Source organism: Centruroides vittatus, unplaced genomic scaffold (genome assembly GCF_030686945.1).
Source record: "Centruroides vittatus isolate TY-2023 unplaced genomic scaffold, ASM3068694v2 contig_355, whole genome shotgun sequence".
In the NCBI taxonomy this organism is placed as follows: domain Eukaryota; kingdom Metazoa; phylum Arthropoda; class Arachnida; order Scorpiones; family Buthidae; genus Centruroides; species Centruroides vittatus.
The window spans coordinates 821,874-836,385 of record NW_027122178.1 but is presented as its reverse complement, the minus strand read 5'-3'; the positions used below and the strand labels follow the sequence as shown (position 1 = coordinate 836,385).

At 28.0% G+C, this 14,512-nt stretch overlaps 1 protein-coding gene across 1 annotated transcript in view; it reads right to left on the bottom strand.

The window, feature by feature from the left end:
- Positions 1-14,512, bottom strand: part of LOC136974709 (coiled-coil domain-containing protein 149-like) — a 30,034-nt gene that overhangs the window by 14,429 nt on the left and 1,093 nt on the right. The window contains exons 3-8 of the mRNA XM_067269651.1: positions 9,724-9,780; positions 4,757-4,861; positions 3,536-3,658; positions 3,297-3,469; positions 161-233; positions 2-80 (exon numbers count right to left, since the gene is read on the bottom strand). Of these exons, the coding sequence (XP_067125752.1) occupies positions 2-80; positions 161-233; positions 3,297-3,469; positions 3,536-3,658; positions 4,757-4,861; positions 9,724-9,780 (610 nt within the window). The remainder of the gene's footprint in view (position 1; positions 81-160; positions 234-3,296; positions 3,470-3,535; positions 3,659-4,756; positions 4,862-9,723; positions 9,781-14,512) is intronic.

Below are 14,512 nucleotides of genomic sequence, written 5' to 3'. Positions count from 1 at the left end.
CATTGTTTACTACTGATAATTCCACTTCCCAATGTATTAAATCTTATGCCATTTCTAGTCCTTTTCTTTTCTAGTACACTCTAAAATCAGTTAAATAAAATATTAAATTTCAGTAATAGATATTTTTGTGAAATTAATTTATTAAATAAAAATCATATACCTTATATTTAGAAAGAGTTGCTGTAACCATTGCTTTTTCTTCTTGTACTTGTTTCAACCTTTCCTGGAGAAATCTATAATATATATTAAAGTAATTAATGTAGTATTAAAACAAATGTTATCAAAGATAATTGAATAATGAAACTTTAATATCTTTTTTAACAATATATAATATTTTTCATACTATATTTAAAATAATTTTTTATATAACCATTCAAAACAGAGATGATGTTTGCATATAGCAAAATCTACAATGTCTTACATAGAATAAATTATGATAGACATGAACAAAATTTATTTTATAATAGTGAAGTTTGTTATAGGGAAAAATGTATATTTGCAATGTTCTGATTTCAACAAAATTTGAATAAAACTATTTTTCATTATCAGCAGAAATTCCAGTATTATTGTGCATACAATTTTTGAGTGAGCTGTTAAATTCTCTGTTTGAAGTCATTTGGAATACGCAAGATCTGCAATCAAACTTTCAAATTATTGAGTTCAAAAAACTATTGTACAGTTGCTCTTCCAAACAGTGAGATATACAGCACTGAGAACACTGTCTTTTCAGCATTATGAGTGTTTAATAACAAAAAGAAATGTTTTACAAGTGCTTTCAATTTTTTCAAAAATGTCTTAATCGGGCAAATAGCAAAAGAACCCAAATGTTATATAATTTTAAACTTTTAACATTAGATCACTTTAGATAAAACAAGGTTATGAAATTTAAATTTAAACACAAAGACAAATTGAATGTCACATATAGTCAACTTTATAGAACATAGATTAGCGCAACTTTACCATATGGAAAGGATTACATTGAGAAAGTAGCAGTCTTTCTTATATATTACTTTAAGAATTTATACAGTGTGACCTATAGCCTTGGGAGCTCCAAAGTAGGTTTGATGCAGGGCTCTAGTTTCTCAATGAACAAAGCTTCCCAGATAAAAATGATTTTGCAGTCCATACATCATGCCAGCAGAGTGGTCTCATTCCAGGCTGGCACAAAATTATGCTCTATTACTTTTTTAGCTAGCTCCTTGGTATGCCTGTTGTTAACGTATATTTTCCTGATGTTCTAATATGTGGCTAATTAACTCTTTTGTTGTGGTTTGTATATAACTTATATTTTTCTATTAATATTTTGATGTAGCAAGGATATCTGGTAAATGCCCAGGTTTTCTAATGTGGAAAAGCTGTCCCTGTCCTTGCGTAATATTCTATGTAAGTTCACTTGCAGTTTTATTGGAATTGTAAGCCCAAAGTTTCTAAATCTGCCTGCAATGTGCAGAGAGACCAGACCAAAATATGGAATAGAGAGGCTTATCAGAGTGAGATTTTCCTTTTTTATATCTAAAGCAGTCAGTGGGAAAAGTGATCTACGTACTAAGGCATTGATGTAACTGAACTTTGCATGTGGCTATCCTGCATTATATACCATTGTGGCAACAATCTGCAATTCTTTATGTACCACCATTTGTGAGGAGGGAAGCATGTATGTTCTACAAATAAGTGCTGCAATAGCATTATTTACATACACCCAACCCCCTGAGGGTTAGAACAATATGGCAGGCATGATAAGAGGACATAGTTCTAATTTGCAATGTATCCCATAATAAAGGCCGGTAGACAACCTATTTATTGCAAGTTATAGAATTGTATCTTGGAATCCTTCTCACTTTCTATTGTGAAATTTAAAGAAGCATATACCTTGGATAAAAGCTGTATGAATTGTGCTGGTTCATCAGCTGTCCAATCCCATGCTAACAAAATATCATCAACATATCTAATACATAATAATGAATGACTTGTTACAAGAAATGAAGAAAATACTCTAAACTCAATGTTTCTCATAATTAGTTCAACCAGAACTACTGAAATGGGCAAACCCATTGTCACTCCTTGTTTCTGGAGGTAAATTTCACTATTAAAGCAAAATTAATTATGCTCTATTTCAAGGACCTCACATATTTCCAATACCCATTTCATAGAAAAATCTGTTTATTAATAGTACATTGGTTAGCATTACCACCACTTTGAAGTAGAGCACAGATGGATATAAGAAAACCACATCTATTTTGTAAAATCAGAACCCATTTGATTCATTCCACTGGTTGTAGCTTTTGCTTCTCTGGCAGAAAATATCACCAGCTCAGTCCAAGGCATTAAGAATCTAAAAAACTTTGCTAATTCTTGCTCTAAGAAGTATGTGGGATGGATATGTTTGTTTACCAAGGGGCACAAAGGCCATCCTGATTTAAGGGTTTTTGCCTCAAAGAATAATCTCGAACATGCCACGTAAGATGGAGAGTCTAAGGAACCAGAAAGTACTTTCAGGAACAAAAGAATGCTTCAAATATTCAATTCTACAATTCTAACTAAATTTACTTAGTCTATGAAAGAATTCAGATGAATGTTTTAAACATTCTTTTATCACGAAGAGGAGCTAAGAAAAGTACTTTATCTCTAGTACTTTTAAGTACTAGAGATAAAGTATTTTGTGTATTACGATATATTAAATGTTTTAGTACCTTCAAAAATAAGATGCCTTTTAGATTCAATGTAATATGCCATAATGGCAATCTCTCGTATCATGTTTCTCTGTCAATAGAATTTACTAATTCCATTGTGTCATTTTAATTATGATTTTATTAGACTAATATTTAAGAGGTCAACTTAGCTCAATCTCATTAGTCTATTGCAATAGTGCTGTAAGTATTCAGATAAAAATCTAAGAAAAAATTGTGCATCACTGTTTCAAAAAACATTGCACTTCCAATGCTTCAGATAGCACTGAGAATGATTGTATGTGGGAAGATGTGAGCATTGAATCCAGTATTGATTCAGAAGAGCCTAACACAGAAAATGAAGAGATTTCTGACTTCAATATCATGAAAGACAGTGCAATAACTTACTTTGCTATGTAGTAAATACTAAATAAATTTATATCAACTTAATCAGTACTGCTGTCTATATTTTCAAAAAATAAAAATTTACAGGTGAGCATGTAGAAATTAAGGTACATCTTAGATTCAAGTAAATATTATACATTTATTATTTACTTTTTTAATTCTCTGAAACTTTGTAGAAACTTCTAATTTATTTTTTTATTATTATAAATTACAAAGGTACTATACCTATTATCCATTAAAATAGCATCAATGTCCACTATCTGTTCTTTGTCTCCTCGAAGCATGCAGTTTAATTGATGGTTGAGTCGATCTACTTTATGACAATATGCATCTCTGGCAGTAACTAACTCCTCTTTTTCATCAAGAACTGCTTGTAGATCTTTTTCTAGCATAAAACACTAAAATAAACAATATTACATATAAAAATTGATTATAAAACCCTTTACATATAAAATCTTTCTTACTTTTTGTCTTACAGCTTCAAGTTGTTTTACCAGATCTTCTCTTTCATAAGCTGGAAAATGACGAATAACAACACCTTCATCAGCCGAGCCAAGCCGTTGTCTTGCAATTTGTTCTCTTAATAACTAATCATCATTAATAAATAAAAATTTTCTTTTAAATAATAAAATTATCTTTCAATAAATACTAATTATGTTTCTCTCGTGATATAGACAAATTAAAATTTATAAAGTGACTAACAGAGAACAAAATGAAAAGTAATCAATAAAGTTATACCTATTTTTTTTATCATTATGGCATAGATCATACAATAGATATAGTGCATATTTTATATAACCTGGCATCTAGTTTTTGATGTACAAAATGATAATATTAATGAATATAACAAATTAAAGTAAAAAGAAGCAAAAATTATTAACACACAGTTCATTTTGAATGACTAATTCAGAGATAGCATAGGATTCTCTAACATTTATGATGATCTGTTCACAAGTATTCATTGGCACTATTTAGGAGAACAATATATTGAGGTTTAACTGAGAGTTATGTGCTATTAAATTTATCTAATAAAGTCATACAATACAAAAATGCTTGTCTTGTAGGTATAAAAATATATGCATCTCAAATATTTGAGAATAGCTTAAATCTAAAATATTGTTTATTTTACTTTTAATACAGCTACATATTTAATATATTATAAAATTCTAAATATATATTTCATGTAATTAAAAGGAAAAACCTTCAAACCAATAGAATTTATTTATAAAATAAAAATTTTTTACTATCTGACCAGAATAAAACTGATTAAAAGTTCTAATAGAAGTTAAATTTTTTTAATGTATTCTTAAATATTTCTTCAATGAAAACTGGCTACTTCAATAAATTAAAGTGTCTTTTGCAGTCTGTATAATAATTCAAAAATGCTTAATCAGTTGTAAATATAAAATAATAATATTATTAATTTCTAACTTTAAAATCATTATTATATGTTAAATCTGAATTATTTACAAGCCAAAATTAAATTATAATTTGGCCTAAATGTAAGCAGCTTAACTCTCTACCTTTACAACCAATAACTTCCATTTTAAATCTAAGATCAGCACAATAATAAGTTCAGTAAACTGAAATTTGCATCAAAAAGCAAAAAATTTATAGTTTTGTATCTTATGCTTATTAAGGATTCAACATAAAAATAAAATTTTAATATTAAATGATAAACTTACTTTAATATCTCCTTGTGCATCACTCAGTTTCTGTTTCAGATCATTTACTTCAAACATCAAAGATTTATTTTGTTCTTTCAATTCACATAATAATTGTGCAAGACTCTATAATATAAATAATTATGTATTATTTCAAGTAAATAGTTATTTTACTTATATATTTTATAAAATATATTTTTCCATGAATATACTAAACTTAATGAAAAGAGATTAAAATGTCAATAATACAATCAAGTCTTTTTAATTAAAAAATATTTTTAAAACATTAAAAAATTCTTTTACATATGTTTATTTCTATACATACCAATAATGATATATACAATTAGTATGTATAAATAAAAATTAAGTAAACAAAAATGAATCTTTAATGAATTATAGTTCACTCTTGCTAATCCAAATCTGTGACCAGCCAGATGACCAAGGTGATAAGAGCATCAATCTGTTATGGGAACCTGCTAAGAGTGTTGGTTCAGGAACCTCAAGAATTTTTTTATGGATGTTCTGTCCCAGATATGTCAGGCTCTGTCCAACACTACCCAGCCACTGCCATTAAAGGAATAGCCAAATCCACAATGAGAATGGAAAAAAGAGCCTTAAGGGCGTTTCTAAGAAGGCTCTTGGTCCTTTTTTCCCATTCTTTTTAGCCTTTCATTTGTTATTTTTATAAATAAAAATCCAAATAAAATTTGTATTTATTAAGTTTATTTTAACTTAACTAATAAACTTAAATTTTATACAATTTTGAATTTTATTTTATTAAATTATAACAAATAAATTACAGTAATCTGTAATTTCACATAAAATGTGCATATTAAATTTTGATATTTTATTTACTATTTTCAAGAAATTTTTGCTATAAGAATTTCAGTTTTTAATAAAACAATAAGCATTCCAACTAATCATAATACAAACAAAAATAAATTTATCCATGTACACTTGCTAGTTTTAGTATTTAAAAAATCATTATCAAAAACTAAAAATTTTATAAAATTAATATCTACTACACATATATACAGAATTACTCTTCCTTGAAGCTGGAACTATTGTATAATCAACAACAAACTGATCTTTCATACATTTCCAGCAATGCTGTCAATGTAAACAAAAAAAGCAAACATTTTCAGCCTCATTCAGAGGCCAGCATTAAGCTTCTATAGAAGATTGTCTTCTTTCTTATTCTTTTTTAGCTGAATGATGTAATGATAAAAACTAGACAGTTTGGTTGATTAAATATATCTTGTTCCAGAACTTTGAGTTTTGAAAATCGTTCCAAATTCCAAAAATTTGGCTTAAAAAAAATAAGAAAGAAGAAAATCTCCTATAGAATCCTGACGCTGGCCCCTGAATGAGGCCGAAAATGTTTGTTTTTTTATCATTTATGTTGACAGCATTGCTGGAGGCCAATTTGTCATCAATTATACCAAATATATTTGGCATGTGTCATATTGATAAAAGAAATTTTTTTAACATTTAATGAATTTGTCTGTAGTCATTTTTGATTTTCTTTATATATATATCCAAATAATTAGTTTGGATTAGCAAAAATACATGGTAAATAAATATATAATTGCATGCTATATAAATTATGATGCAATCTTTTAAGAAATAAAAATACCAAGAACAGAATAAATTGATTTTGTGTCACAAATAATTTGTAGCAATATTGGAAACAATCAAATATATTACTTTAGAAGAATGACTTTAATTAATGATAGGATATAATATCTGATATTAATATACAGGCACTCCTCCATTATCAGACATATATTTAATAATTTAAACTCAGTATATTCAACATTTAATAGTTTTATAATAAAGAGGATATGATACAGAAAAATTAAACTGAATGTTATAGTAATAATATGAAATTTAATAGAAGGATGACATACTAAAAGACAACTTACAGTGGAATGAATCAATTGATAGTGAATCATCAAACAATGACAGTTTTTTAATTAATAAAAGTGCAAACATTAAAGTTCATAAAAAGTAGCTCATATGTTTTAAACTTTATATTTTTGGGCTACAATTTTCAAAAATTGTACACCTATAAATTTCCACTAGCATCCATCCATTTTTCCTTAACCTTGAGAACAGAGTTAGTTAAATGAAAATTGAGACTAGATATGGAAAGCTTAGGGACAGAAGGTTCCAATTAATGAAATACAGTGGTTCCAGTTTGAACCAAAAGTCATATTATTTCAATTCAAAATTTTCTCCTAAACAGAGTTAGATAAATTACAAGCACATCTCCATTATTAACAAGAAAAGTATGATGTACAGGGGCAAGACTACTAAAATTGAGAACATTGTGATAAAAAAATTGAAGCCTGGCATTGTGACGAGGTCATAATAAATAATTGCTCATCCATTATTGTTTTAATTTCTATTTTCAAATACTAAATACACTATTAATACATTTAATTATAGATTTACTAAAGAGAAAATATCTGTAATTTATTTAAAAATTTATACATTAGATAAGTTGAAGGAATATTCTCAATAATTTTATTATAACTATTAATGAGTAAAAATGAATTATACAATATATAGTAAACTAGCAGATGAGTGTTTACTTCCCAGTTATTTTTTGCCTGAGCAAAAAATAACAGCAAAGATTAAGGTTATTCTATTATATTATAATAAAATAGAAGGGTTGGAAGTACGAAATAATATAATAACCTTAATCTTTGCTGTTATTTATAATATATTATATTATATTATATTATAGTATTTGATTTATATAGAAACATTATCTTACATAAGGGTTTATCACACTGAGTACCCAATCTAACACATTTTAAAAATTCTTTAAATTGTGTACAGTAGAGGAGTAAAGAATTTTAAAAATGTGTTGGATTGATCGCTTGATGTTATAAGCCCTTATGTAAGATAACCTTTGTAGTTATATAAATCAAATACTACAATATAACAAACATTAAAACGAAACGATATAAAAAGTTTGGTAATTTCAGCCTACCATTGTCACATTTATCACGATACTAAGATAATATGAAATGGTACAATTTCACTGGTCAAATAGACACCAATTGAAAATATGATATATTAAATTTTTTAAGATATATTTTTTCCTAATGTTAGCTCTAAGAAACTGTACCATTCACAGCCAAATATCAAATGGTCATCTGACAACCAATCAAATTTCACAAAAAACAGACCAAATATTTAGACTCAGCACCCTCAAAAACCACTTAAATCATATCTTATGTAGGCTGGTAACCTTATATTATGTAATTTTTCTATTCAAATGCCACCATACCGGTGGGTCTGGTAGGAAGAAGAGAGTGTTACAGAAGGGGGTTGAAGTAAATGCAATAAAAAGTAGTTGTTGACCTCCCCAGAAGAGAGGATGGTCAATCACTACTAATTAATACTGGTTTACTATTAACATTTGAAAAGTGATCTACGTTGGTTAGGCCGTGACTCCACTAGCCGTAAAAGGGCCGTAAAACCCGTCACCGTTAAAGCTTTTAATCACGTGACCATGATATTTTACGCCTGAGCATGTCGTAAAACCAACGTAAAAGCGAGTTGAGCAGTGTTCAACTCACTTTTACGTTGGTTTTACGACATGCTCAGGCGTAAAATATCATGGTCACGTGATTAAAAGCTTTTACGGTGAGGGGTTTTACGGCTAGTGGAGTCGCGGCCTTAGGATGTAATGGCCTAACAAGTGATCAAAGTTTCTAACCTTAATGTCCTAAAGACTTCATATGACTTGTTTAAATAAAAAAAATCATGTAAAAATGAAAGAATAATTGCTTTTATATGATAATAGTGTTTAAATTTTGGCAACAGATTGTATAAACTATGTTAGAAGTATGTTCTTGTAAATATTGCATTTATAGAAAAATTATTGGGCTGCAGTTTAAAAAAACTGTAGACCTATAAATTCTGACCGTCATCTGCCTGTCTGCCCAACTGTCCTTAATCTAGAGAATGGAGTTAGACAGATGAAAATCGAGACCAGATGTGGAAAACTTAGGAACAGGAGGCTCAGATTAACTATATACAAAATTTCAGTTTGGACTGAAACTTGTCTATTTTGCAATATATCTTGTTGCAGTAATTAAGTGATTACAATATATATATATTTAAATTATATCTTTTTTTGTAAAAATTATATTTAGTTTATTATTTTCTTAAATTTTTTCCAATAGCAAATTAAATGTAGATAGAAATTGATTGGTTTATAAAAATCCAATCAATATTTTGGGGTGGGATGTACTGTACAATATTATCTAAGTTAGAAATATAACTGCTGAGTTTTGTAGCAATTGGTTGAATGATCTAGAAGTATATAGCAAACAATCAAGCAAACATTCTCATTTATATATATATAGATAAATTAACTTCTAATAAGAATAATCATAAAATTCTACTGAATAGAGAGCAATTGTATAATAAATATTAAGCTAGCTAATTTGAGTATTCTCTATTCACTGTTCAATATTTATCAGATTTGTCTACAAAAGATCTCATTTACACAAGTGCCATCATTGGAAGGATAAAGATTGTCTATGCATTTGATTATATTGTATATATAGAACAGTGGTGCCCAAACTTTTCAACTGATGAATCAAATAGCATATAAGTAATAGGTAGGTGGACGATAAATGTTTTGTATGTTCCATATATACTAATAGTTGACCATTTATAATTAAGTAATGTGTCAAATATGTTCACAGACTGCATTAACCTGAGCCATGAGCCATAATTGGGCAGCACTGGTTAGAACATGCATATAAACAAGTAGAGCCATAAATAAGACAGTGAAAGTTCTTCATAAAAAGAAAAAATTTATAAATTAGCATTTTTAATGGCAAATGATTAAAGAAAGAAATATTTAGTAAAATTATTTTAAAACTTTATCATATACTTGAATATATATTAAATATTTATGTTTTAAGAATGTTTCACTTCTGATTTATAATAAGTATACATACTTGTTCTCTATCACCTTTAAAGCCTCTAATATCATATACTCCTAGTAATGATGGACCCTATTAAATATAATAATTAATATAACAAAACAAAAATTAAATAGTAATATAATAAAAATATAATTTACAGTATTTAAAAATTAATCTAAAATAAATTTCATGATAAAATTCTACAAAAATATATTGTATTACTCATTGATTTATGGATAAAATTTATTAAGTGATAAGAATAATTTGACATTAAGTATCATGCATATGATATAGTTGATGTTTTAAAAATTAATTTTATTATTGGTATTAAGAAACACTTGTACCTTTAATTATAAAAAAAAAGCCAATTTTTATATACAATTATTGATGTATATACACAGCAAGTTTCTTGCACCATCCTTAGGACAGCGTATGACTCTTAACTAGGAACACAATTCATTCAATTACAGTTTAACATACACAGTTTATCCATAATATGTAACACACAAATTTAAACTCAAACTTATCAGAAATATGCAAAAGATGTATCCTCTATTGGAACAGTATATTACAGATAGATAAAATACTTTAGTTATCACTTCCTATAGTAAATACCACTGTTTTTTTATTTTATTGGTAATTTATAACTGCCTCATTTAACTCCTTTGACTTTACAAATGTACTCTTAACTTTCAAGGATAAGTTGGGAGTTACAATCTATATTTACATCATACTATGTAATGGCAGAAAACTTACAAAAATACTACATATTAAGTAATATTTATCAAGTTTATAAAAAGAAACTGTGTAGGGAGCTGTAGTAAAGGTCTCAAACAGCCATATGTGGCTTGTGAGCTAGTTTGACCACTGTTAAATAAACCAATGATCAAGTATAATAATTTCTTTCAGGGCCATTGATTCAATCAAAAGCAAGATTTAAGTGACAGAAGTAAGTAAAAATGGCTCCTAATAAATTTAAATTGTAATATAAATAATATACATTAAAATTTCTTATATCACAAATTAACATGTGTCATGGGCCATAGTTTGAGCACTATTTGATTAACCTATTTTTTCAGGTTATTTTTTATATTCAAACAATATATTCTCAAAAAGGAAGAGAACTGGTAGAGAAAAATGTTCATAATTTTCTTTTAGTTTTTTTCTGTTATATCCTAGTTACTTTATAGTGTTTTAATAAAAATATAACTTTATTGTTTTATTTTGTCAGTTTTGTCTTTTGTTTAAGCTTTAAAATTACTGAATGTTTGTAAACAAATAAATAAAATTAAAAAGCCAAAATGGCTTTAAGCAAAATAGCTATAGCCTTTAGACTCAAACTTTAACATGTTATGGTTTTGATGATTCGTGTTGACAGTGATGAAATGCCTTGCTGCATGTTGCATGCATTCAATTGATGTAAAAAATATATTATTGGTATATTTATATCATATATTGATGTATAAATAAAGAAACTTGAATAAAAAACTCAATCTTTTGGTGTTAATAAAAACAAAATTCTTTAATATTAAACTTCAAACATTTTTCATAAATTCAGATTGTCATCATCAGGAAAAGCATGTAGAACAAGACCAACAAAGAATCTCTTTTGCAGAAGAGCACTGTGAATTTGAAGTCAATTATATATGCAATGAATACATAGAGATTAAATATGGTATAAATAATAATGTGTTAACAAAAAAGTAGATAATGCACAAAGTAAATAATGCATCGTATATATCCAAAAGTTAGCCCGATTATTTATGGCAGTTGGTGATGTATTGGCTTAATGCACAAAGGTATACATTATACATTATTAAGTAAATAATGCAGAAAAGATATAAACAAATGTATGAGGGGATGTGATCAAAACCAATAACAAAATATCACAGTTGATACAGTTAAGTGTGTAAAAATATTATCATATGAAGTTGATTATCTCATTCCAAAAGTCAGTAAACAAGAGTATGTGCTTGTGTTTATAGAACTATTAGCTGACCCGGCAAACGTTGTTTTGCCATATAAATTATTTCTAGGTAATTTCTAGTGTAGACAAAAAATAACTAACTTATTGTAAGTGTGTAAGGATGTGGTATATGCGTGAAATAGACATGGAGCGCTGTGAACGATGAGGGAATATAAAAATAACAAATGCCAAACATTATTATTTTTAAGTTATTATAATTTATTCCTTAAAATTATATATCATTAATTAATTACGACAGTAACACTAACAAACAATATCAACTTCATAATGCTAGGGAGTGAGAGAAAGTCTTATTGTGTGAGAGAAACAGGAGACCGGCTTCGGTCTCATCCCTACTCCGTGCTGTTTACTGGGAAGTGACACCGGTATAGTCTGGCAAATGAGTATCACTCACCAGTAAAAGCGCGGAAAATTTTAAAAATCTAACATTGGTAACACTAAGTATATATCAAGAATAAACTTTAATAATAAAAATAAATGTTTATTTTTATAAAAAAATTTTAGATTTGCCATAAGCTCAGGGAAATTTTAATCGAAATAGAGTGAAAAACATTTACAAAAAAGATGATAATTGATCAGTAATCGAGCGGGATGAAAAATGATTAAATTACTAAAATGGCTATTAAAAAATAGGGGTTGGTGATAAAAGGGTAAAAATTTAGGGTTGTATGTATTTTTTAATGCCACATTATAGAAAAATAAAAACAAAAAATTTTGTCCAAACATTAAAAAAAAATGTTAAGGGTGAACAACCCTTATCACTTAGGGGTATGAAAAATAGATAGTAGCCGATTCTCAGACCTACTGAATATGCATATAAAATTTGGTAAAAATTGGTAAAGCCATTTCGGAGGAGTAAGGTAACTAACATTGTGACACGAGAATTTTATATATAAGATTTGAAAAGTTTACCAAAAATAAAGCATTTTAGTGTCCCAAAGTGTCTTAGTAATGGAGAAGGTATTCTAATTGAGGTCGAAGTTGTCATCAATAACCGATTTAGCAAGTTCTGTGTCTTTTATACCCTGTGCTATAAATTTTTGATTTTCTCTTATTCTGTGAGGTAGACCTAATATATGAAAATTTATGTATGTAAACATATGTCTAACTCACAACAATTAACAAGGGTATATGAATCAATCATTTTAAATTTATTTTTGTAAATATCTGATATCTCAAAAGTGGACCTTGATCTCTATTGTTTACAACTAATACAGTAAGACCCCACTTAACACTGATTCGATATAACGTGGCTTGCCTAAAAAAAGCTCAAAATTTATTGCAGCATTTCATTGATTCGTATATAATACGATTATTCCCAAACATGAACCAATCAGCAAAAGGCAGCAATTCATTGTAGCGCCGCACTTCCCTTAAATCTATGTTCATTTAAAAATCATATAATTTTGGAAAAAATATAACATCACAAATGCCATAGACAATATCAACTTTGCTTGACAAGAATTAACTGATAACTGCATGAACAAAGTGTGGAAGAAGTTATGGCTGAAGGTATCCAAAAATTCTCAACAAGAAGAGCCTATTGCTATATTGTTAGGTTGACCAAATTGTCAAGCTAATCGATATAGAAGGACTAGGAGATGTAGATGAACAGGATATTGAGGAGTTACTGCAGGTTTCTGGTGAGAGTCTTACCAACAATGACCTTCAAGAACTGGCAGAACAAGGAATTCAAGTAAAACTGGAAAATAAAGATTTTGAAAACAAAGAACCCAAAAATGACAAATGAAACTACTCAACTTTAACACAAAAAACAAGAACTTCAGAAGAGCCAGGACCTTCTTCACAAAAAATAAACTTTACATTTCTGTGCATATGTTTGTTATTTAAATACAGTATTTTGCAAATTAATGTAAAAATAACTTAAAATTAAAGTAAAATCTGTTTATTTTTGGTCACGTGTTCCCGTTTCTTTATTTACTCTATGTTAAAATGACCTCGTTTAACGCTGTTTTGTTTAGCACTTTGTCGTCTAGGAACACATTCCCCACATTAAGTGGGGTCTTACTGTATTTTGATTTCTTGTTGAGATGTGTGTGGAAGAATATAATTGAATGAGCAAAAGACTGAGGCAACTTTTAGGACAAAGTTCTCACATGTGGAATAGATGCATTATATAATTGTCTCTGTAGACATATGAACAAAGTTGAAATTGGGTATAAAGCCCAATAAATCTTATTGTAATAGACTTATATTTACTGTGACAGTATCCAGCCCTTCATAAGGCCTTCTGGATTATATTAAGCCTATAATGTAATAAATATGCATTGGAATAATACAAAAGTCCTTCTAATTAAGGAACTAATAGCCTTGTGCTTAAACGCAGGAGGTTGTAATGAATTGCAAGAAATGACTAGAGATAAAAACATAAACTTGTGGAAAACACTGAATTTTCAATACATTTGTGCCAGTGTGCATTGACAGGTCCAGAAAACTAATGAAATTGTTATTTTTATCATTTTATACCATAAACATAAATCTAGATGAATAAACATTATTTAAAACTTTAACTAATGTTTAAAACTATTTGAACATGCAATTCCAAGCTGTGATGGCATCATCTACATATCTCAAATAGAACAATAAATACCTAATGGTATGTGGGTATTTCAAACACATAACTCTAATTTATGCATTACAATCTCAGCTAAGATAGCTGATAAGAAAGAGCACAAAGATATCCCTATTTCTGTAAGTAGATATTTCCCTTAATATAAAGTAATATTGTTTACAATTAAGTCTAAGAAATCTCTGATTAACAAAACTTATTGATTGACCAATCTTTATCTATTAATAGCATTTTAAATAACATAA